This window comes from Cyprinus carpio, chromosome A9 (genome assembly GCF_018340385.1).
Source record: "Cyprinus carpio isolate SPL01 chromosome A9, ASM1834038v1, whole genome shotgun sequence".
Taxonomy (NCBI): domain Eukaryota; kingdom Metazoa; phylum Chordata; class Actinopteri; order Cypriniformes; family Cyprinidae; genus Cyprinus; species Cyprinus carpio.
Window position 1 is genome coordinate 17,642,884 of NC_056580.1, and position 24,186 is coordinate 17,667,069.

Here is a 24,186-nt window from a genome sequence, read left to right on the forward strand (position 1 = left end):
TGAGTAATCATGCGAGTCATTGTTTGTAATTTTTTAAAATAATTTGGCAGGCTTAGTTTTTTATTATACTATTCTAAACTTGTTATTTTTGTTTTACAGGTTTGGAGTCTATCTTTCTCACTGATCTATAGGGTGGGTGACGTTTTGGCCAGCCTTTGGTGAGCTGCATCTGCCATGGTGTGTGTGTGTGTGTGGCGTGGGGTGTCTCTGGATGGATGGGGTCAATGGCATGCGACCTTGAGGAGACAAATATTCAAAATCAATAAGTATTTGTCTCACTCTGCACTCTGTTTGTCTGAGCAGCATTTTAAGCTGCATCCTCCACTGAAAACAGAACAATTTGAGTAATGAAACCGAGTCAGAAGACAGACACACAACACTTGCAGATGTACCCAAATATTTACTGCATGGAAGTCACGTTTATTCATCAGATGAGACGGTAAGCAGGTTTGCAAATAATGAAATCTGCCAATATGTTGCAATGCAATGACAGCTGTTTCTATTTGAACCAGGTACGCCCATTTTATGCAATTAAAGTTATTTATCTCCCTAACTCCTTAAAGTTCATCAATTATGTTGAAATACTCTTAATGTCCATAAGGGGGATGATGTATGATTTTTGTAATTATTTCTTATTCACCATGCTTTCTAAAGCATATCAATTTTGTTAATACCATGTAATTAAAACATGTCAGTGCACTACAAGTTGCGAGCTGTATTAATGACTGTGAAAATTATTTTAATTAAATAGCCAATTATAGAAAAATCCTAACCATGAGAATTGACATTTAAATGAATTTAATTTAAATTGCTTTTCAACATTGTTTTATCATAGCCTTATAAGGCTGAATAAATTATTATATCAAACAACATACAGTGCCATTGATCATACGAGTCATATCGTAGTCCTACTTTTAAACACTGATCCATTAGCTTTATGGTGAATCATACAGATGGAGGGAAACTCTGTGCACCCACTGCTTCTCCATTCCTTAGTCTTCTAACCGGTGTGTTCAGGATTAGGAAAGAAAGTAGCCACATTGTTCTCAGCTTGTTTGATGGTTCATGCATGTCTGATTGCTGTGTGTTCTCCCTGTGACAAATAGCATAAACAAAATGGAACGAGTTAGTCATCAGCACTGCAAAGCGATCAAACCTTTGTGCGTGTGGTCTTGTGATGGGCCTTTCCTCATTAGCGATGTCATGTCATCCCCCAGCAGTCATCGTGGGCCTCTGATATCATAGAAACATGGAAGAAACATATAAATCTTGTTGACTAACTTCAAGCACTATTCAAAAACCATTTAAATGCCATTTTAAAAAAAAAAAAAAAAAAAGAGAGAGCATGAAAACAAAGAACACCCTTTATGCTCCTTCAGAAGATAATTGAGCATTTCATCCTTTGCGATCAAACAGTCAGATTGCTTTAATTTGTGGTAGCGTTTATGGTAGCATTTATGTCATCTGTTTGCCTTCCTAATGGATCGGATACTTTTCAAACGCTAATATTGTAAATGCCAATGTTGTGAACACATTGGTATTCTGTAATTACACTTTTTCCCTTAAGGAAGCAAGATCTTGACTCAAGTTAGGGCTCTCAACAATATAAAACAATATATACTGTATACATGCAATATATATATATATATATATATATATATAGATATATATATATATATATATATATATATATATATATATCAACCATTTATATGTAACATATTTATAATAATGATATAATAATGTATAATATTTACAGTAATTAAAGTGACATGTTTAGGTTTTATAGAGAGATTAAGTATGACTGTTTAATCGAGGTGGACATGTCATTTCTATGCTGTTGACCTTGAAGTGGACTTAATTAAAAGAGTTTGACATTCGTTCTCAGCTGTTTCAAGCTGTTCTTGCTTGTATGTAACCTCTTGATTACTGTTGGCTTGAACTTCTCTTCTTATCCTGGCTCATTGAATTATGATGCAATGTAGAATGGCTTCTTCTAAAGAGTGAGATTGAAGAATTCTGTTCTTTCCGTGGTGCTTGCATTTACCCAGTGCATAAAGATTGCAGACATTGTTAATTTAACCAATGAAACTAATTGAACATTCAAAGTTAGAGGTTCTCTGCAATGTGCATCCTGCTGTTTGTCTATTGAAAGACTGTTGTTCTAATGGGAGTTTGATTCATCAGGCCCACCCTGCTTGTTAAGAGACTCTGAATCAGAGACATCATAGAGGTCCTGTGGCGTTTGTGGATGCCTTTTTGTCTTATCATCATTCTTCTCTAAATGAATGTCTGCTAGCAGTTCTTTGTGTGGAATTTTATGGCCATCATTTTCAGTTAACCCCATGCTAACATGAAACATTGTTGGCAAACTATCATGACATTCATTGTTTTTAATGAAATCTTAATACAATGCATATTTAAGCAAAGGTTAGCAACATAAAGGGCAACTTTGTCTGGCAATGAATTTTAAGTGGATATTGATTTTTACACTACATGCTACCTCTGTGCCTGAATGACAATTCTGAAATGGCATTCTGCTTATCTTAAAGCAGATCAGATCAGACTAACTTGAACTTCTAAGTTTACTTGGATCGATTCTGACAGTGTAGACTTCCACATGTTTTTTTTCTTTGCTTCAGGAGAGTTCTGTATGCTTGAATTCGGTCTTTGAAGAAATATGCAAAATGAGACATGAGTGGGCTTTATCAAAAAAGGGATGTGTTGTAACACTTTTTGCTTCAACATCTGTACTTGTTTGTTTTTTCTCTGTAAAAATTTTTGAGACACGATGTTTCTATAATTGTCTGTTAAAAATAAACTGTGCTGGGTTGTACGTAACTCTTAGAGAAAATATATATATTAGAATATTTGTTTCCTTACATGTTTATGGTTTTAAATCAAAATTCAATTCAAATTTAAAAACATAATATAACAATATAACAATGCATAGGCTGTAACATCTGTGTGTGTGTGTGTGTGTGTGTGTGTGTGTGTGTGTGTGTAGTCACTTTCACAATTGTGTGTAATGTGGCCTACACTGACCTATTTTATGCATCTTTGTAGATTCAGTAAAGGACCTGGAAAGTGTTATAACCCTTCTTGTCTGCTCATACATGATATTTCAATATTTTTACTTGAAAACTTGTGTGGATGCCATGTGTCCAATTAAACAGGAGAACAGATTCAGATGATACTAGTTCTGTCATGTAACATTGGCCTACAGTACATTAACCTGATGGCAAATCAAATACACCAGAACTGAAAAGTTACTTGCCAATTTTATTTATTTATTTTATTTTAATTTATTTTTTTGTCCTGTAAATCCTCTTATAACTTTTACGGTCACCTCAGGAGGATGGCGCTCATGTCTGAAATAATTTCACCCTGTAACTTATTTCTAAACTGATGGTGTTACAACTCACACTGGTATCCCCTCCAGTATCTCACCTGAAGTTCTGTATATGATACTGATTCAATTCACAGTACTTTCTGCATCTATTATTAACTTTCATTAATATTAACATCAAACATATTTGTAACACATCATTATATACATAGCTAAAATGTTCTTTATTTATTTTGCATAAATTTATAGCCTTCAATATTAATGAAATTTGCTTATCGTCTCATTCAAAAAAATGTGAACTTCAGGTGAACTTTCAAATAATGAACAATAACAGGAGAGAGGCGTCCAGACATATAGCAGAGGAGCTCGTCATATTAAGTTGAGTTTCAGAGAACATTCCTAAAAGAAGCGCAGGTTCTGTTCCGCACGCTGTTCCACTAGGGTCGCATTAGATTGTGCATGTCTCCGTTTCAAAGGGCTGATAGTGGCTCCTCCCTCTCTGTACCTTGTGACAACAACAACTCATCCACAGAGCAGAGGCACACTTTTCTGCTCATTTTCTTCCTGTCATTCTCTCTCAATCTTTCTCAGAGCCCTAATTTCGGCACGGCACCTTTTCAGATCCATTCGCGCGTCGGCGGAGCGCACTGGGGGTGGATTTCTGCTTCTTTGCGCTACTTTTGCATACTGGCTCTCCTTCCCGTCTGAACTTATTTGATAGGTGCAGAACACCATGGCCGTATCGGCAGCTCTGATTCCCCCATCGTCTCTGCTCCAGCCTTGTCCGATCTCAACTTCTTCGTCAGCATCATCAGCATCATCATCATCATGTTCCGCGACCGCAGCATCATCATCCTCGCCTTCGGCCACTTCTGCGTCTCCTTCTCAGTCAGCGACCCAGAATCTGTTCCGCACGGATCTGATCAGCACCAACACCAGCAGCATCCCACTGGCCGGCAAGCCCGTGTATTCGCCCGTGTATTCTACCCCGTCCCCTGTTGAAAACACCCCGCAGAATAATGAGTGTCGGATGGTGGAGCTCAGGGGCGCCAAGGTGGCCTCTTTCACGGTGGAAGGACAGGAGCTCATCTGCCTGCCCCAGGCGTTTGACCTGTTTCTCAAACACCTGGTCGGGGGTCTGCACACCGTTTACACCAAACTCAAGCGGCTGGAGATCACGCCGGTGGTGTGTAACGTGGAGCAGGTCCGCGTCCTGCGCGGACTGGGGGCCATTCAGCCCGGGGTCAACCGCTGCAAACTCATCTCCAGAAAAGACTTCGAGACCCTCTACAACGACTGCACAAATGCCAGGTTAGAACACTCTTTCAGTACTCCAAAACAAATAATCAATAGAAAAAAGTTAGATAAGAAGTAAAGTGAACCTTTCGTTAGAAAGTACGGCTATTAAAACCAATGTAGCTACTTCATGCGTTACGCTAATTATTTTAATAATATGTGGAAATAACGTAATGGATATTCGCAAGTACTTTCAGATCTGAATTCACATTTTTTAAAAAAATGTTCCAATTACAGTTCAAAAGTATCGTACCGTCTGATGTCACAGGAGAACCTTTTTAATTAAAAATAAATAAATAAATAAAAAACTTTTTATTCTGTAGTTTTATGTTCTTTACTTATAATGTGACATCAGTAACTTTGATCTAAAAAACTCTATACGGAGAGATAAGTAGAGGGAATTCTGCTGAATATAAGGTGTTGCAAAGAACCACCAAAGAAAAACATCTTGTTCTTCTATAATTAAAATAATTATAATAAACATATAGAAAAAATTGCAACAGATTGTAGAATACTATAAAGCGCCTAACTCAAGTTTTTGCAATGGTGAAAAGTTGAATATAATAAATGAAAACATTTTATTGAATTGTTGTAGTAGAGCATTTAAAATACAGGGTGTTCTTTTTTTTTTTCAAATATTTTGGAGAATTAATAATTCATGAATGACAGTTGGCTCAAATGTATTTTGTGAAAATCATGCATAGGTTTATTTATAGAGCATGAGAGTTTTTTTTCTTGTTATGTATTTTTGCTACTAACAGATTTGATGCTTTAAAGTCCCCCTGCATTTGTGCATGATGTAAGTAATAGTGAGCTCACATTGAGCATACATGAGGAAAATTTTATTTGAAATGGTTTTCTGTTATTTGAGCAGATTTAAATAAAGCATGCTTGTCAGAATTATTACAATAAATGTCCTTTCCTATGTATTAGTTGTATTCTTCCTCTGGGGAAAAATCAAATCATAGTCAATAAGTGCTTGTATACTTAATGGCAGGAGTGATACAGTGCTTGAAGGTACAAAATCACACAGGAAACAATTACTGCTTGTAACATTGGTGAATAATTCACCCTGAAACTTTAATGTCACCCTTTAGTGATCAAGCGAATGGGCCCAATAATTACTAGAAAAAGTAAGCTAATTTAAAAATGTCAAAGTGTTGACAGCTCGTCTGAAACAAAAACATAAAACACCTTGCATGCAGCAATTCTAGCCCGAGTGTTGTACAGTTTTATATATAATGAGGAATTTCAATGCTGTAAAAACTTAAAATTAAATCACAAGTTGTTTATGAGAATATTGTGAGAAATTGCACATCATATTGTTGTCAGTCTTTTTAGATCTGAATGTGCAATCTGACAGGAACTATTTTTATATTTTTATCATATAATGTTTTCACACAATACTATTAATTAAAATAATAGTATTGTGAATAACAGAATAACACACTTGTAACATGATATTCTGTTTTCGACAAGTGCCAATTTTATTCAGTGTCAAGCTCTGTTAAAAAACACATAACATATTTTTGCAAAATTTATACAATTATAATATGATTTGTTGACCTAATTATATACTTTTTTCTCTCTTTCTTGTGAAGCACATATTTTTCTTAAAGCTAGTCATTGACAGCTGCAGAGTAACAGCAAATGAATAGCACTCTTTTTTTTAAATCAATGCAGTTCATTGAAGATTTGATTTAAAGCAGCATATTTATTATATATTTTTGTCTAAAAATGTGCATTTTAAATATTCCCCTCTAGTCTTATGACAAGTGCGATGTGTGTTTGTCCAGCAGTGGTGCTAATAGAGCAGTCTGCTCTCAGTCTTTCCCATGCTGTCTGTCTGTGCCGAGCTCCTTCTGGGCCTGAGCTTGCATTCAGTCCGGCTCCCCTCCTCCTTGTGCTGACCATCCCAGGGTCCTGAGGTGATGGAGTGTGTGGTTTGAACTCCGGGGCTGTGAAGGAGAGTGGTCAGTGATGGGGTTAAAGGATAATGCAGTGCTACACATTGCTTTAATGACGCTAAAGTGCTGGCCTATTACTGCTGCATAGAGAGGCCTGTAATTGTCTCTGAAAGCACCTGGTACTGCCGGTGATATGCTGAAATCAATCACCTCCTCCATGTCTGCTTCCCATTTGGAGGATTACATCATTTGTATGGACAAAGGTATCTGCTTGGATGGAACACAAACACACTGGCTCTTATTTACAGTGTGGATTTAATGTATCTACATCTGTTTTGGTTCTCCGTATAGGGAAGGTCAGCACACTAAGTCATAACTCTTGCATGGACGTGACTTGGGATGCCGTTACATGCTCAGATGTTGAATTTTAAGGCTGGATCATTTAGTTTATCTAAAGCAGTGTATGGTAATCATTATGAGTTTTGTTTTTTTTAAGTGATATGTACAGGAGAAATTAATGATATCATGCCATGAGAATGTGAGAGGTGTGGTGCATTTTGTCGTGCACATACTAACAGCATAAGTGGTCAAGTTTGAGTCCGGATTTGGTTGTGTTCAGATCCTATTCCCATTGTAGTAATTAAGATAATAATAAAAAAAAAAAAAAAAAAAAAAATTGCATAAGCTCCTGCGGTCTCACTTTTCCAGCACGCTGCTCGACTTTCAGAGTGCTGAAGAACTGCTAATAATCCTCTTTGCTACTTGGATAACAGTGGCCTTACATCTTTGTCTGCTCATGTTAAAAGAATTCCCCGTGAAGCAGAGTCAGACTCGCCCTGTTCTCCCTTCCGCATAAGGACGTGTTTCTCCGGCTCCCCCCACTTGTTCTCCCGGGGACCCTCGGCCCAGATTAATGCGCACCTTCTGCCGCCGAACAGATACAGGGCTGTAATCTCTCTGCTTTCATAGGAGTTATGAGTCTGCCCCGTGAGAAGCAATATTTCAGCTACTTGTTTTCCTTTCCATTTTGTCTGTGTGGGACGGTGCGGTTCTTGACGCCTGGTGACATTTGAACTCTAAGGAAAGGTTATTGAAACACCATGGCGGCTGGGCTGGAGGTGAGTGCTGAGGCAGCTGTTACGTCGGAGGGTTTGTTAGGCTGCGTACGGACCAGGCGCTTAATTGACAGACATAGTCAGGTTAAATAGATGCATATGAATGCACTTGCATATTTTAGATTTTTTATTACAATTAAATTTAATTTAATGAAAATGTCTTGTGTTTCTTTTTATTTAATTAATTATGTTTTACACTTCTATTTAATTATATTTATATTTTACTTTAAGGATTTATACTTAAGTCACAAATGCATCACATTTGACAAAATGTTTTTGTTTGTGTACAACACAGACTGGCATATTTACAGAGGAGCGTCATTATTTTGTTTAGCACTCAGGGGTGCGTCTTAACACAGTGGCAGATTTTATCGCTCTTTTTTTCCCCCCTCTCTCGCTCTCTTTGCAGTGCTCTTCTGATATATTTGTTTTCGACAAGGCACGGATGTGTTTACAGGTACTCATGGGAAATCTTTGGATCGAATTCAAATCATTCCCAGTCAGAGTGGGTGCTAAGATACCCGTCACCCAGCAACCACATCCAAGAGGGAGCTGAGGCGATAATAACTTCAAAAAACAGAGAGACAGATGCTGATTAGGATGAAAGGGTTGGAGTGGTGGGGGGGTGCATGTTAAAAGGCTTGTTAAAATCATAGATTCATTGTGGCACTTTCTTACAAATCATATGTATGATTCCATATTCCTCACTCGCGATCGGTGCTGATAGATTGAAAATGAAGCAGATAAACAATCCGGTTTTTTTTTTTTTTTCATTGCCGTGAATCACTAGAGCTCTCCTTGATAGGATTAGCCATGTGTGTTCAAATTAACTGTGCACTTGGCATCAGTCGTCAGTGCGAGAGGAGATGGTAAAAGAGCAGTTTGTTATGAACATGACACTGATAAAAGCAACTTGATACCTCTGTATTTAACTTAGGTTCATTTGAAACTCTAGTTCTAGGGGGAAAAAAATTAACATACATTTCTTGAAGCACTTATATTTGATGCATTTCCACAAGCTGTTGTGCTTCCACACACTCTTAAATTTCAATATGCAGAACTCATGTTTTTGACATTTGACCAGCATATATGGGGTAGTTCAGCCAAAAATGAAAATGAAAAACTGATATTCAAAAATTAAAATCTACCGTTATTTGCTCACCCTCATGTTATTCCAAATCTTTTTTTCCCTCTGCAGAACACAAGATATTTTTTGTATAATGTTTGTGTAATACAATGAAAATCAATAGGGTGTAAAACAACACTGATTTTCAGAATCAGAAAACAGATTTAGTTAAATGCAGATATTTTTGAAAATAGTACATTAGTACAAAAAAGTACATGTTTGAACACAGTAAGTTCATTGTACCAAATTATTAATTTAAATGTAAGTACATAGTAGTTAAAGCCACTTAATATAAAGTGGGACCCAGAGTTTTTTTTTTTTTTTTTTTTTTTGATGAACTATCCTTGTAAATTAGAAATATGACTGGTCGTTAATTGTGCAAATAGCAGACGTTCATGATTCTTAGTACAGTTTGTGGTGAGGGTGTGAGTCATCAATCAGTCTCAAATCAAACAAGCAAGAGTTACCGTGTCGAATCATCTGCAGGTTTCTTTTTTTCTGCCCACCAGCTGTATGAAATTAGACAGGACAGTGAAACTAGCCTCCGAAGTTTCCACCTGAGACAGACTGCTGGTGGAAAAAGCAATGCATTACGAGCTCTTTGACTCCAAGCCCTGGCATGTCTTTAGCCACCATCCCTTCCACATTACAGCATATTTAGGAAGCAGTGTGCAGATCACTGACGCTTGTGCAGGGACACTAACCACTACTGACACAAGTTAGAGGGAACAGATGAGATTTCTTGATTGGAGAGCAATTCCGGGCCTTAGCTCGGCTCTGTCTAATATGGTCACATAAAAAAATTGATTTTCCCCAGAAATTAATTAATTTTTCATATAGCCCAAAGCTGGAGTTTAAAAAGAGAGTGCACTTTCTGGTTTCCTATTTTCCTCCTTTTTTAAAGAATTATAGCCTAATCATATTAATATTTTTGCCCTAAGGTTAGAAAGATGATTGTACAAATGCATTCGGAAATATGTATCGCTGAGTATTTATGATTAAATTATGCAAATAACTCAGCTCTCATCCTTTCGCAGACCCAGATTGTCTAATTAGGATTGATATGCTGAGTAGATGTTCGGGAATCTGAATACAACCATGTCCAAAGAGCAGAAAATTGAAAATGACAAGGCTGGAATCCTTAAAAAGTGTTTTTTTTTTAAACTGTCTAATTCAGCATAGCCGTATCAGGAGTTAATTTTCCCTGGCTTAATTTTCAAGTTGAAACTGACAGGGGAAAAAAAAGGAGAAGAATACATAAGGGAAGCAATCTCAAATAAGATTCCAGAAATCCCCCCGCCCCCCTCAAGATCCTATCAAATGATGAATCTCCTCCTGTATAAACTTTTTCATGTTATCACGGAAATATCTGTGTTGTTTGAACTTAATGGCCTCTTCTTGTCCCACTCTACTGTGATAAAAGAAAATGATGGGAAAACTACCCTGTACCAGTGATATTTACGCTGTTATAAAATGGAGGAAAGTCATGATGGATGTTTTATGAGCTCTGCGGTTTTAAAAGGAGACAGCAAAAGCTGGATGTTTAAGTTTGAACCGCAGTCATAAACAGCATCAGTGAGGTGCAGGAAGCTCGGAGATGACGTCAGCAGGTTTTGGCGGGACTGCAGTGAAGGACAGGTGACCGCTGAGATCTTGAGGCTGTTTTCATTTAGGTCAGAACAAGCGCCACTTTACAGCGCAATGAGAGCACCATGATTCCATTAAAGAAAAACAAAGAGCTCTGAAGTGCTTGAGACTCTTTTCCTCGGACCAAATAAATAGCGTTCTCAATTAAATTCACTTCATGCTCTCCGGCAAAAATGAATTATATTATTAAAGTCCCTTTGATAAAACTGCTTTCAGAATTCCGCCATACATTATACTTTAGTAATGTATGAATACTCCATGAAATATGCTTAATAAGGCATTTTAAGAGTTTTTCTTTGCTCCTTAGTAATACATTTACATTTTTTTCTGTACTGCCAAAACAACTGAAGAGTCCTCACTCTGATAATTCAAAGGAATGAAAGAAAAGAGGAAATTATAATTTAAAAAAAAAAAAAATTATTCACATTCCTTTCTCAGCAGTGTGACAAAAGACTCCTAACACCTCTAAAGGTATCTCATAAAGTTCTGATTGTTATCTAATCTTTACCTGGCCCACAGCTAATGACACTTGAGAATAGAATGGAACTCTATCAAAGCTCAAAGCATTATGGGCCTTTGACAAAGCTGAGACTCCAGGCCTCTCTTATGAATCTGGAATCCTCACGGGCTGCACAGAAGCCTATCAAGTCAATTTAACACAATTGAATTATAATAGAAAAGCCAAATTTCGGTGCTCATTCCCACTGAGGATCCCATATGTTGCCAATTTTGATGCAGTTGTTTGTGTGTTTGTATCTCATTCTTGCAGCCTTTTGAGGGAGCAATATTTTTTGCATATGTGACCCCGTACCACAAAACCAGTCTTAAGTCGCTGGGGTATATTTGTAGCAATAGCCAAAAATAATAATTATTCTTTTATGCCAAAAATCATTAGGATATTAAGTAAAGGTCATGTTCCATGAACATATGCTGTAAATTTTCTACCATAAATATATTAAAACTTAATTTTTGATTAGTAATATGCTTTGCTAAGAACTTCATTTGGACAATTTTAAAATATTTTCTCAATATTTAGATTTTTTTGCACCCTCAGATTTCAGATTTTCAAATAGTTGTATCTCGGCCAAATATTGTCTTATCATACATCAATGGAAAGCTTATTTATTCAGCTTTCAAATGATGTATAACATTTCTAAAATTGACACTTAAGACTGGTTTTGTGGTCCAGGGTCACATATTTCCTTTTATTCAGTAGCTTTTATATATTTTTAATTTGTCTATTGCATTTATGTAAACATGTAAGTGTTAAGTGTTTTGATTAGATTCCTCAAAAAGTGCATGCAATGTGTTCAGCTTTCTCTTCCACTTGAATATATGGCTGCTGTAGGCTTTTTATGAAAGCAAACAAACAGTTAAGAGACCTTGTATCTTGATCATAGAATGCCAGAAGAAGGCCACCGTGAATGAGTGTCACATAGCACACTACTTTATCCAGGGGAAACATCCCAACAGTGGCATGCAGTCCATTTAAAACAAATGGATTTTTTTTAATAACCGTAGTACAAAGTATGTATTTCCCAAAACCCTCCGAAACCCTCCATGGGCTTTTCTGTATTTCATTATCAGCAAACAAAGGTGTTGTTCCTTTGAAAGCAGTCCAGCACTTTTCACATTGCTTTTGATTAAGTCCAGTGAGACAGCCATTCTGATAACTCTTTCTATGATGCTCCGCTTGAGTTTCTCCTCCTGACTCAAATGTCAGCTTCTTGCTAAGATTTCTTTTTTAAAAGAGAGAGTTTTTTTTTTTTTTTTTTCAGAGCAAGTGGCTGTGGTACCTGGCTATTATTACTCTCTTCTTAATGACTGACAGTTTGCTGACAGTTAGCAGGCACAGATATTGTGTTCAAGGCTTTGAGTGGTTGAACAATTACATATTCAGAAACACAAACACAGTCTTATAATAACTTGTAATAATTCGTATGAGAGTCACTGTATGACTTGGAATGTACAAAAATATTCAGAAACACAAACACAGTCTTATAATAACTTGTAATAATTCGTATATATATATATATATATATATATATATATATACAAAAATATAGTATCAATTATATATGTATATATATAATATATATATAATATAAATAGGTTTAGTTGGGGTTGTTTTTGTTATATGTTTTTCCTCAACTCAACAATTTCTTATGATTTCACAGTCTCTTACAAATTATTTTGGGCGGAGACCAGAGTGGAGAAACAGATCATGTCAAAAAGAAAAATATTATTTCTCAGAAGTGGCTCTTTCAAAGCTCAGGAGACTTTCTCTCAACTTTGTATGAGATCTTTTGTCCTACAAGTAATTATAAAGATATATTTAATTTTAAAAAATCTGAATTTGTAACTGAGAAATTAACATGAAATGCATAGTTCACATAATTTGTAATCTGATGGGAAATGTGAGACTTTATATTGAAATCTTGATATTGAATAACATTTCTTCTAAAACTGAGGTGGAGATTGATGGGGTCTTTTTCCCAGGAGAAAAAAAAGAAACTGTTGAGACATTTAAGAGCTCTCTTTTGTGCTTTTTCTTTCCCATGATACCCATTGTTGTCTTTGCATTACCGCTATTAATTTTAAGACATGCTCAAGTCTTTTCCATCCCATGCTCTTACTGCACCAGAAAGGATTACGTTACTAATGATTTTGATCTTGGATTTATTTTAAGACATGACGTTACTAACAGATGATTCAGAGAAAACAATTCCCTTGAAAGTTCTGCTTGTTGTTTTCATTTTAAGAGCCATTGAAGAAGAGGTTCATGGTTGTACATACATTCACACATTTACATTCATGTGCTCGGGAGAGAATATTCTTCCAAAGAGTCTTAAAGAAGGATAATTTATTCTAGTTGTGGATCCGGTCTCACATTTAAAACTCTGTTGTGAGCTGTGTCTCCATTCAGACAGCTTACGCTGTGCTAATACAACATTCCCAGCATAATGTGTCTGTCCACATCCATTATCCCGCTCTGGAACAGGCAGTGTGATATCCGTAAACTTCACATATGAATAGGCTCGGCTGAAAAGGAGAATGAATTAAGTCAAGCTGACACTGCATGCCAATAAGCTTTGTTTCAGTCCCAGTGCAGTATTCATTTGCGGCACAGAAAGATTTATTGCATGATTGACAATTACGAGAGGATGACCTAGTTTTTTGTAATGGAACAAAAATGGTTTTCATGGGACGGCACGGCCTGTCTGTGTATTCTGTGTATGCCAACCAAGTAATAAGTAGGTTTTCTCACCAACAGAAAATAGTTTTTTATGTATCTTTTTTGGGGGTGGGGTGGGGGTTGACAGAACAGTGAATCACTTTACTTTGTATTTTGTCTAGGATAATTCAGTATTAAGTGTCAGCGGTCCCCATAGACATCACCTCCCTTTAAGCTAATACATTCAATTTGCTCCTCAAAGGTATTTTCAATGCGATTTGACATGGTTCTCCCTGCAGGCGAGCACTTAAGTAACTTTATACATGGAGGAGGTATGGTATATCTATTCAATAAGCTATTAAACTGTCTCTTGCACTACTGAAGTCGCCCAAAAATGCTACAGACATCTACGTCTACTTAACCAGAGCCGTTTTCATTGGGATCTGGCTAATATTTCATGATTCATGCATTTTTGATCTTACCTTTCTATTAACTGTTTTATTCAGCTCAGTAAAGCTCATTACAGCTGTGAGGAGGGCTCTGGCCCCCTTGAGACTATTGGTTGAGTGGAACCACAAATGGCACAAGCAGGGTTTAGCCAGAAGTTAATATCCTGCAAAATTGTTTCTGAGTAGCTCGGTAGAATACGGATGATTAAATGACATGAGCAGATCAAAAAAAAAAGAAAAAAAAAGAAACGTTTTCTCTGACTACAAAGTGTTAAGTGCCGGTGCTTTCAAGCGCTACAGATCTCCCAAGGTTGCCATTAAGTGGAATAGGACTTATTTAATGGGAAAGACTGTCCTGCAGAGGAGGGAGAAGGGACCACGGTGCTGGGAGCACAGCGGAAAGCCTTGTGTGCTGTACAGAGGACAGCAAAGCCTTGACAAAACAACAACAACAGGAATAGATAAAGATACAGACTGAACAGATAAAGACTGTCATTTCCTTTGTTGTAAGTTCTTCTTATTATCACTCTGATCGCTCTGAGGATAAATGAATAAAATATATAAATACAATAGGTACTTATATATAAAATTATATTTTGTCTGGGTTCCTGACAAACTGTCAGTCTGTGTATTAGTGATAGGGATTTTTTTTTTTTTATCTGCATTTGGAACAAACAGCGCTCTAGATATGTGTGATACTGTGTAAATATTTGGGTCAAACCCACGCTACATGTTCAGTGTCGACAATGCACACTTTCCTGAAGTCTAAAAAAAAAAAGAGAAAACCTCACTCATTATTTATGGTACAGTAGTTTGGCTCTCTTAGCAAGCATGTATTTCTGTGTAGCAACTTAACCTTTTATTGGGGTCAGAGCGTTATCAGTTTTTGTCTTCATTGCAGTGAATTCTTAAAGATTCAACTTATGCTGAACAAATGCGAACAGATTTAGTTCACTAGTCTCTCCAGCCCTCCTCCCAAAGATAAAATGCTATGTTACCAATCCTGAGACGGCAGATTAAGGGTTGTAAAATGGAGTATGAGGAGTATTTTGCAGTTATCAAATGTCCTCACACTCTTGACCTTTCAAATGTCAGAAAAGGAATGTGAGACAAAAGCAAGCCCACCGATCTGATTACACGGATCAAAAGTGTCTTTACACTCCTATCAGTAACATAGATGTTTAATGGGAGGATATTGGGAAAGGCAGCTAAAACAATACATCATATTTATGTCTTCCCTGCTGTTTTTATACTTTAAGTATTGTAGTGGAGTGCTGGAAACAGCTTATAGTTGTTGGGGCATTATGTAATTTTCCCTTGATAAAGAAAGCTCTTCTGCAGCTGTGTCTCTTGCTAGTCTCACAGTCACATTCCAAATAGTCTAATATTATTCCAAGAGTCACACAGCTTTGAGTGGGGCCCTCAAATGCGTACTTTAAAAGAATAGCACACATGATCACGGCTATGATATGTATATTCATTTTGCCATGGAAGGAGATTTGAGACAGGATAATTAAAGGTGTGCTTCTCAAAGGGTCAGGGTCAAGCCAATAGGAATGTCTGAGACTTGCGAGGCTATGACAGCTCTTTTCAACAGGCCACGGTGGACTGGTGCAGGCAAAGATAGCGGAGCGCTCCAGAAAGGGCAGCACGCTGACAGCTCTCCAGCCACCCCGTCCCAGCAGGAAGGCATCAGTTTGAGAAACAGATAGCGAGCGAGGTCGTCGGTGACGCGGACTGAATCGGGACAGATTAGGTGCGGCCCGCAGGTCAGCCCGTTCCCACCATTTTGCTTCGCACCCTCCTGGACCCTGGAGTGTTATTAATAAAAGACAGGGCCAAAGTGCTCATTGAAAATTTCAAACTCACCTCTTTCATTAGAGCAGGCGTATGTTACTAGCACATCAACACACCATTAGTATGCTAGCAGTGGACACTAGCTGACATGTAATGTGCCCTACAGTTGTCTTGGTGGTAGTTTCTTTTCCCCATTTTTAACCTATGTAACTTAAAGGTGAAACATGCCATTTTTATGTTAAATTTTTTATATCCCAGCTTAAGATGCTGAGACAGCTTGGTTGGCCAATATTAAATGTGAAGATCTGAGATCCACACAACAGAGCAACTTTAAATCCAAGTTTCAAATCTTGGATTGCTGTTTCTAATCATATGCTCTGTCATATTAGGTTTGTAATAACTGTTATGTGCCATGTCATATTAATATCATTTTAAAAAAAAAGAAAAACCCTGATCACATGACAGCCTAATTAGTTGGTGTCTTCATATGAATTTGTACAGTTTGATTCATTCAATAAAATGTTTAGTAAATGAAAGCACCTCTAAACATAACCCCAGACTGTATAAAAACTTGTGTATGAGACTAATTGAATTCTGCATTTCCCTAATACAAGATGCCAAAAAGTGTAAACTTTGCGACTCTGGCACTTTCCAAAGGTTGCTCTTTTTTTTTTTTTTTTTTTTTTATAAACATCCTGACCAGCCAACATAGTGAGTTTGGGGGTGGGAATACCAATTTTCCAACCAGTGGCAGTGTTCAGGAAACCTGTTTTAAAACAGTCAGTTTTGTTGCAGTTCTATTTGGTCGTGCTAGTTACGCAAAAAATAATCGTTGTGGTAAATAATCTGTATTTCAACACGCTAAATAAGAAAATTTGTTCACACAGAGATAAACCACACTGCCATAACTCTCTCCTTACCTTAAGCGATGAATGGTGTCATCCCTGTCATGTGTTTAAAAGGAACCATAACATGATAGAGCAAGATCTCCAATCAAGATGTGCAGGTGTGCGACGGCCATGATTTATATGCCATGCCTCAATAAAAAGGATGTCAACTTCAGGCCTTAATGAAAGCTCTTGAACGTATCAGTGACAGAGAGATATTTTGACAGTAAGCATGCAAATGAGGTTAAATGTGTGCAAACTGAAATGAATCACCTCCTGTCTCTGCCGTTTCTTCAGCAATAAGCTTTTTGGTGGTTACGTAGTGGCTTGTGACACATTCCGTCCTTTGTTTCCAACTGCTAACTGTATTTAATTTCACGTCTTATCGGCCTAGGCTTTGTCTGTCTATAGCGGCTCCTCCCGAGTCAAAGCGACCCCTTGAGATAAACTCTGTCAGACTCCAGGGTGATTTATTAAATTCTGATTTCTGTGAAGGACTTTAATGGGGGTGGGGGAATACATTGCAGGTGGCTACCAGCTTCAGGCACTGTTTGTTCTCTGATATACCCGCTAAAGGTAGAAGAAAGGGAGAAGTAAAAATCTAAGTGGGATATCCTTCCTTTGTTGTGGCAAGAGGAACCTTCCCCCTGCCATCCCCCTTTCATTTCACCATTACAGCAGCTGTTCTGAATAACTGCTGTTTAGAATAGAGACGGCTTGAGGAACTTGGGGCTATTTATACTACCATGCGACCCAGAAGAGTAAATTTACATTCATGCAAATCCACTAGCGGACACCTAAAAGTGTCTCTGACCCTCTATCCAAATCTATTAGGGAAATGTACTGACCCAATCTCAGCCCTATTTGATTAAACTAGTTTGCATCTCTTTTTTGGCCCTGCACTTGTAAGCAATGGCTGCATCATGCTAACTATTTAAAGTGGTGTGTGTGGAAAATGTGTTAGCCGATGTATTATTAAAGCTAATTTACAACCGAATATGATTAACCATGGCAGGCGTTTCATTTCAAGGTTGTGCTCATATGGCCTCTTCTTTTTCGCTAACTGTTAATGGTAGGAGAACATGGCCCATAAAAGTGATATGTTACTTTTTCTAGTGGTATCTGTGAATAGCGCAGTGATTAGTGCCTGATGTTGTACTTTTCTTCTTAGCTTTTGCTTGCCTTTTGTTTCTGAAGAAGCTATGCTATTGTGCATCCCAAACAAACTGTCCTTTGCTAGTTCCCTCTACTTATTTTTAGAAAAGAATAAGTGAACAAGGATTCAGATTCACAGATATGCTGTTTTTCTTCTTATTGTTTTGAATAAAAGGTCATAGCATTTTGTATTCCCAAAAACATCTTAACAATGCTTTGTAAGACAAAACTTAAGAAGGACCTGAATTCCTAAAAAATAATGTCCTTAGAAATCATTGTAAATAACCTCCTAAAGTTAGGATTTTAGGTTATTTTTAATATTAAACATTACAACATAACACTAGCTGCAAATAATGCATATCATTATTAATAGATGAGCATGAGTAGATAGCATCAACGCTTACCCTTTTTTTTCCAAGTAAAAAAAAATTTTTTTTCAAGAATTGCACTTCAGAATTGAACATTCTTATGACATTCTTATGAACAAATTTATCGTAAGAAATTTCTTAACTTCTTTCTTAAGATGATTTTCATGAATCTGGCCCCAGTGCTTAATTCTGAACTGAATTAAAAAGGACTGTTGAATCCCTAAGTATTTCCTTAATTTTTAATTGAGGTAGCAAACAGATTGAAGAATTAAAATTTTAAAGTAATGAAGTAGAATTAAAATGAATTAAAATTCAAAGAAATGTATATAACTGTATTTTTTTAAAATGTTAACACCATTTTTTAAAAAGCCACTTACAAAAATTTGTATTTAGTTTATATATATATATATATATATATATATATATATATATATATATATATATATATATATATATATATATATATATATATATATAGTTACTGATAGTTTTTATCATATTTAAGAAATTAGCATTTGTGGACAAACACTCAATTTCTCAGAATGCAATTCAGTTCAAGTTTACACCCATAAACTGAAAGGGAGCCAATTCTTCAGTTCTAAATTTTGCACAACTCTGGTGTGAACCGCAACGACTGTTGCGGGCGTATGTGATCAGAAGTGCTCGGTTAACTTGTCAAGGATCACCTGCCTAGCCACACTCTGCTCAAAAAAACGGCATGTCTCCTTTACAGCTGGATCCCTACGGCCGTCTGCTGTGATCCCCACTTCTCACATTTTCTATTGTTCTCCGCTCGTCAGCATCTTTTGTCTTTTGACGTCGATTTGTCTTTTGATCTGCACAAGTGATTTATCTGCATGGAATCGGTTTTCGCACAACACTCACCCACCCAGCACCACCCCCTCCCTTCAGCCCCAGGAAATTTGGAAAGAGTCTCCAACACCTTGGCAGAACAAAACAAAGCAGTATAGAAGTTGATCTGGTGTGTTTTGATACTGCCCTCCTTGAAAGGAGAAATCAACGCAATTTTCCCATCCACCATACTGTAACTGCTCTTATCGGCCCATTTCAAGCCTGCGAAATCGCTCCAAGATTGGGGGAGTTCGGTTGAAGACTCTGATGTCTTGAGATAGCAACAGTTTTTCCTCTGTTTGCTTGGTTAAAAGCATTGTGGGTTGGGGGATTGGAGTTGACAACCCTGAGGGTATTAGAGATGTTTGCCTTCTCTCTCTCTCTCTCTCTCTCTCTCCCCCCCGCTTTTTTTTCACTCGTCTGCAGCTGTTTGAGTCTCCTCCCGCCAGCTGTCAGTTAGACTCTCTCCGTAAACACCTCCACACACCACCTGCTTCCCACTGGGGAAATAGGTGTATGGTGGAAAAGTTTGAACAATACAGAAAGGCGGACAGGTGGAGAATCTGTATTCAGGCTGTGAGTCCAGGGCCTGACAAGGCAGTTAAGTGGCATCTCTGTCCAAAGTTTGTCAGAGTTACAATAATTCTAATTAGGAAGGCCATGTTTGAAAAAGTGTTCTCACTCGGTTTGATGAATTCGAAAGTTATGAAAGACCTGGACACATAAATCAAAGACAGGAAACTGTTGAAGCTGCATGCATGTTGCGGAATAAATGCAATTTGCCGTCTGTTTGAAAACTGTTTGAAAAAGGCAGTTTCCTTCTTCTGCAATTACAGCATAAAGCCTCGATTTGACAGATGTGTGGGTGTGTGCTGGTGTTAAGTTACTGTCAGAATGAGCAGTAAACCAGACAGGTATCTTTTCATCTGTCAATATAAGCACTTATTCTGTTTATTGGAACAGTGCAGAGCCCGAGGAGAACTTTATTTAACTTTCCATTATCCTTCCATGACATTATGTGAACGCAAATTGTGGGCGCTAATTAAAGAAACAGCCTACAGAAATTCTGATAACCTGAAAGTTTTTCTGGCTTCTTGGCCAACGGGCTCCTTTCACACAGGAAGTTATGAAAGTATTACACGCAGATCATTTGCACAATGAAATCCCAGGCCTCTTTCAGTGTTTGTGTTTGAATTAGCGTAGCAAGTTGAAAAATGACCACCTCTAGGCTAATTTCATTGCAGTCTGTCAGCTGCAAGTATGTAGCATTTAAGTACCAAGGCCCTTTTAGGGACTTACTTGTTGTTGTTGTTGATTTTGATTTTGGTTTGTGTTCATGTTAAGCAGGCAAGGATTTCAACATTCCAACCAAGTCATCTTACCCTAGACTTAACCAATGCTTTAACCTCATACTGATCCCACAGTCTTGTTTTTAGTTAAGTTATTTCCTCACCTCATCATTTCACAACTGCCGTTGGAGTGCTCTGCAAGTCAATCAGTGAGGCAATGGAACAAGTTTCACCAACTGAGATTTGTTTTGATCTTGATAACAGACTTTCAAATTGTGACATGGAATGGAAAACAAAGCATGCAGGTTTTAATGCCGGAAACAGGGAAGAGAGCGATGTAGGGTAATGACATTGAGCCAAGCTCCTGTTTAGCGCTTGCGAGCCCCAGGCAACTGTAAGGCATCATGGCCACCTGGGTGCGACTTTATTAAAGGATGAAATGAGAGGTCGCACGTTCCAGACCCTCACATGACATCCTGCTGCTGGAGCTCTACGCTGCTCCGCTCTCCTCCAGCCAGGCTTTTTTGATGGGTTAGCCATGAAAGTGTTTTTCATTAGTTACTCCGAGGGACCCTGGAATGCTCTTTTGCCAGCGAATCCTAATTTCATTGTTGATAGGTCTGTTAGAAGCATGCCGTGTCTATCACAGGCTTTTAATTAATGCTGCATGATGTGTTTGTGGGGAATTCGTAGATAGGCAATTTTTTATTTATTTATTTATTTATTTAAAAAATATATATATATTTATATATATTTTTATTTTTTTTATTTTAGAGCCTGCTAATTACTTCTCTTCATTATGTGTTATACAAAAAGGTTTTGATGTGTAACTGGTTGCATATTAGTTTCAGTCACACAAGCATTGCTTCTTTAGTGGCAAACTATTTAAACCTTTACATTTTTAAAAAAAAATTAAATTGCAACTTTTAGCCATGTAAATTTTAATTTTAAATGTAACTTACAAAAATGAGTTGTGTATGTATATATATATATATATATATATATATATAACCTTTACATTATATATATATATATATATATATAATGAATAGTTACTTGATGCTCCCTCAAATACGTGAAATACTTCATAATACTTTTATGTCTGGCTCATGATTGGGTTGCATCAATTTAGCAGGCATATAACTTTGTGGTTTAGAGTTTTTACTTTGTCAATCCCAAATAAGATTTTTGCCTGGTAGGTTTTGCATTGTGCACCTATAATCTGATGGCAGCAATCCGGTAACAACTTTATAGCACTTTTTCATGGCTGTAGGCTGTAAATTGAGTAACTGTTTGCATTGGCAGTGTTAACTGTTTTATAGCAGGATCGCGTCATGTCGAGCTCCTTATCATTGGCAGGCACACTAGTGTTCTCGCCACAAGCACCTGTTTTAGCCACTTGAGCATGGATTTTCCTTTAAAGAAATGGCTTTAATTTAAGAGAAAAATGATAGCTTGTGAAAGTGCAATCTGTTGACATATTTCACTGTAGCATTATCGGTGCGTGCCGTGATTGGTCTTCTACAGCGTTATCATTTAGCAGGCTGCTTTTAATGCTATCATTTAATTCTCCTCTCTCCCTCTCACCGGCTCATTTGTATGCTGCTCTCTCGGTGTCTGTTTGGGCTAGCTTTAAGAAGCACAAAGCCTTTAATTGTGAGGTTTAACATTTTGCAATTAAAATCCACCCTTATTGCTCAGAGGAACGAATGACGAGGCTTTGATGTATTTTAATCAGTGGAGATGTATTGTACTTTAAGGAGCATAGAGATCCCTGATACATTTCTGATTTTAAATTGACATCCTCTTCTACCTTTGAAGATGATAGCATTTCAAGCTGAAAGCACTGAGCTGGGGTCCCTTGAACCCTCCCCCTAGATAATAAAGATTTTTATCTTCCCGATTCTAAAGTGGACAAATAGGATTATAGGAGACATTTATATTTCAGCTAAACCAAGAACATAGCAATGATTCCCCAGAGCATGAAGAATCAAATCTCCAAAGATGTAATAATTAATGGGAAAAGTTTGCACAAAGAACTTTTTGGGATGATGACATACTTGGCGAAGCTAGCGTTTTGCACAGTATACAGCACCTTAGCTTGGCGGATAATTCTATTGCTGTACAGACTTCAGAAAATGCAAGCAGGAATTTACTAATAACGGATCTCCTCCGCTTCACTTTCCCTTTGACAGATGGACTGTGCATGCTCAAATCGAATTGGGCTTTAATTGCATTGTGGCGTTTCAAATTGATCTGCTCCAAAGATTTTGTTTACAGGTTTATGGGCTCATGAAATGTGATGTTTTTTTTCCCTAGTCCTATAAACAGAGACAACTGTAATTCATGGAGAATGTGCCATGGTTGTTTGCCCTATGGGGATGAAACTGTTCAATAGGGCAGATTGTTTTTTTTCTCAGAATGCACTTAAATGGTATACAGCTGCCTGGATGGTCTTTGGAGCTGCTTGTCTGCTTGATTGCACAATGTTCACATGATGGGGTTCATTTGGATAGGTGGACAGTGTAATCAAATTCTTTTCTGCTTCCGAGCTCGCCTCTCCTCTCACAAATTTATGAATACACTTTACACGTGTACACTAATGTCTTGCCTTATTAAGTCGGAGCCGTTGAATATCAAAGGGCCGTGGGCACAGTAAACTGTGCATTTCTTTTATCACCATTATCAAAACTAGCTGATGACGGTTTCGTTTGATTATGTTTCTTCTACAAGAAAAAAACAAAAAACAGCTTGTTTAGTGAAAATTGTTTAAAGGGGTCATATGCTGCGATTTCAAGTTTTCCTTTCTCTTTGGAGTGTTACAAGCTGTTTGTGAATAGATAAGATCCCTAAAGTTGCAAATACTAAAGTCTCAAACCCCAAAAGATATTCCTTATAAAATTTTAGACTCGTCCACGCCCTCCTTAAATCGCTCGTTTAAACGCCTCCACATGTCTGCGTCACTGTGTGGGAAGATTTGCATGACACCGCCCAAATGTATACGCAAAGAAAGAAGGCGTAACTTTGATTCTCACTGTAGTGTTATTGCCGCTGCCGCCATATCGTGGAGACACTGTGTGTTTCATTGTGAAAGCAAAACCACTTTGTTTGGCCTTCCAAAAGATGATATTATTGGTGTTGTGTTGTTGATTTATATTTACAACACTGTTCCAGAACAGTTCAAACCAAATATTCAGATGGGTGCAATGCGTTTTACAGAGGACGAGGACTGTTTCCTGTGAGAGTAGCCTACAATGCCTGTGTTCTGACAAATAATGCTGACTCACAGCCTGTAAGTAGGTTTTCATATTTAAAGGATTTGCCACTGATGATTCAAGTTTTAAGCAGTAGCGCTTGTTGTTTGTCGCATTCGATCACAAATGCAGACATGGTTTTATGTTTACGTGGCACAATGCAACGCAGCGCGTCAAAAGGCAGTGCAAGTCATTATAATCAGTAATGCCTCGTTTGTAATGGGTTTTATTGTTTTTGTCTCATCACGCAGAGACACGGCATCACAGTATGTTAAGGGGCGTAACATTTCCGTCACACGCTTGAGATATTCAGCCAATCACAATGCACTGGATAGCTGGCTAATCAGTGTACACCTCACTTTTCAGAACGATGACGCGTTTCAGAAAAGCGGAGCATAGAGGAGAAACAATAATGTACAGTATGTGGAAAATAAAGTGTTTTTTTAACCTTAAACCACATAAACACATTTCATTACCAAATACACAAAGTAATGTTCTTTTTTAGCAACGTCATATGACT

General features: G+C 37.5%; 1 protein-coding gene across 1 annotated transcript in view; it reads left to right on the plus strand.

Annotated features, from left to right (window-relative positions):
- The first annotated feature begins 3,822 nt into the window (after positions 1–3,822).
- Positions 3,823–24,186, plus strand: part of LOC122146136 (dachshund homolog 1-like) — a 108,093-nt gene continuing 87,729 nt past the window's right edge. Inside the window, exon 1 of the mRNA XM_042763854.1 lies at positions 3,823–4,660. Within this exon, the coding sequence (XP_042619788.1) occupies positions 4,083–4,660 (578 nt within the window). The 5' untranslated portion in view covers positions 3,823–4,082. The remainder of the gene's footprint in view (positions 4,661–24,186) is intronic.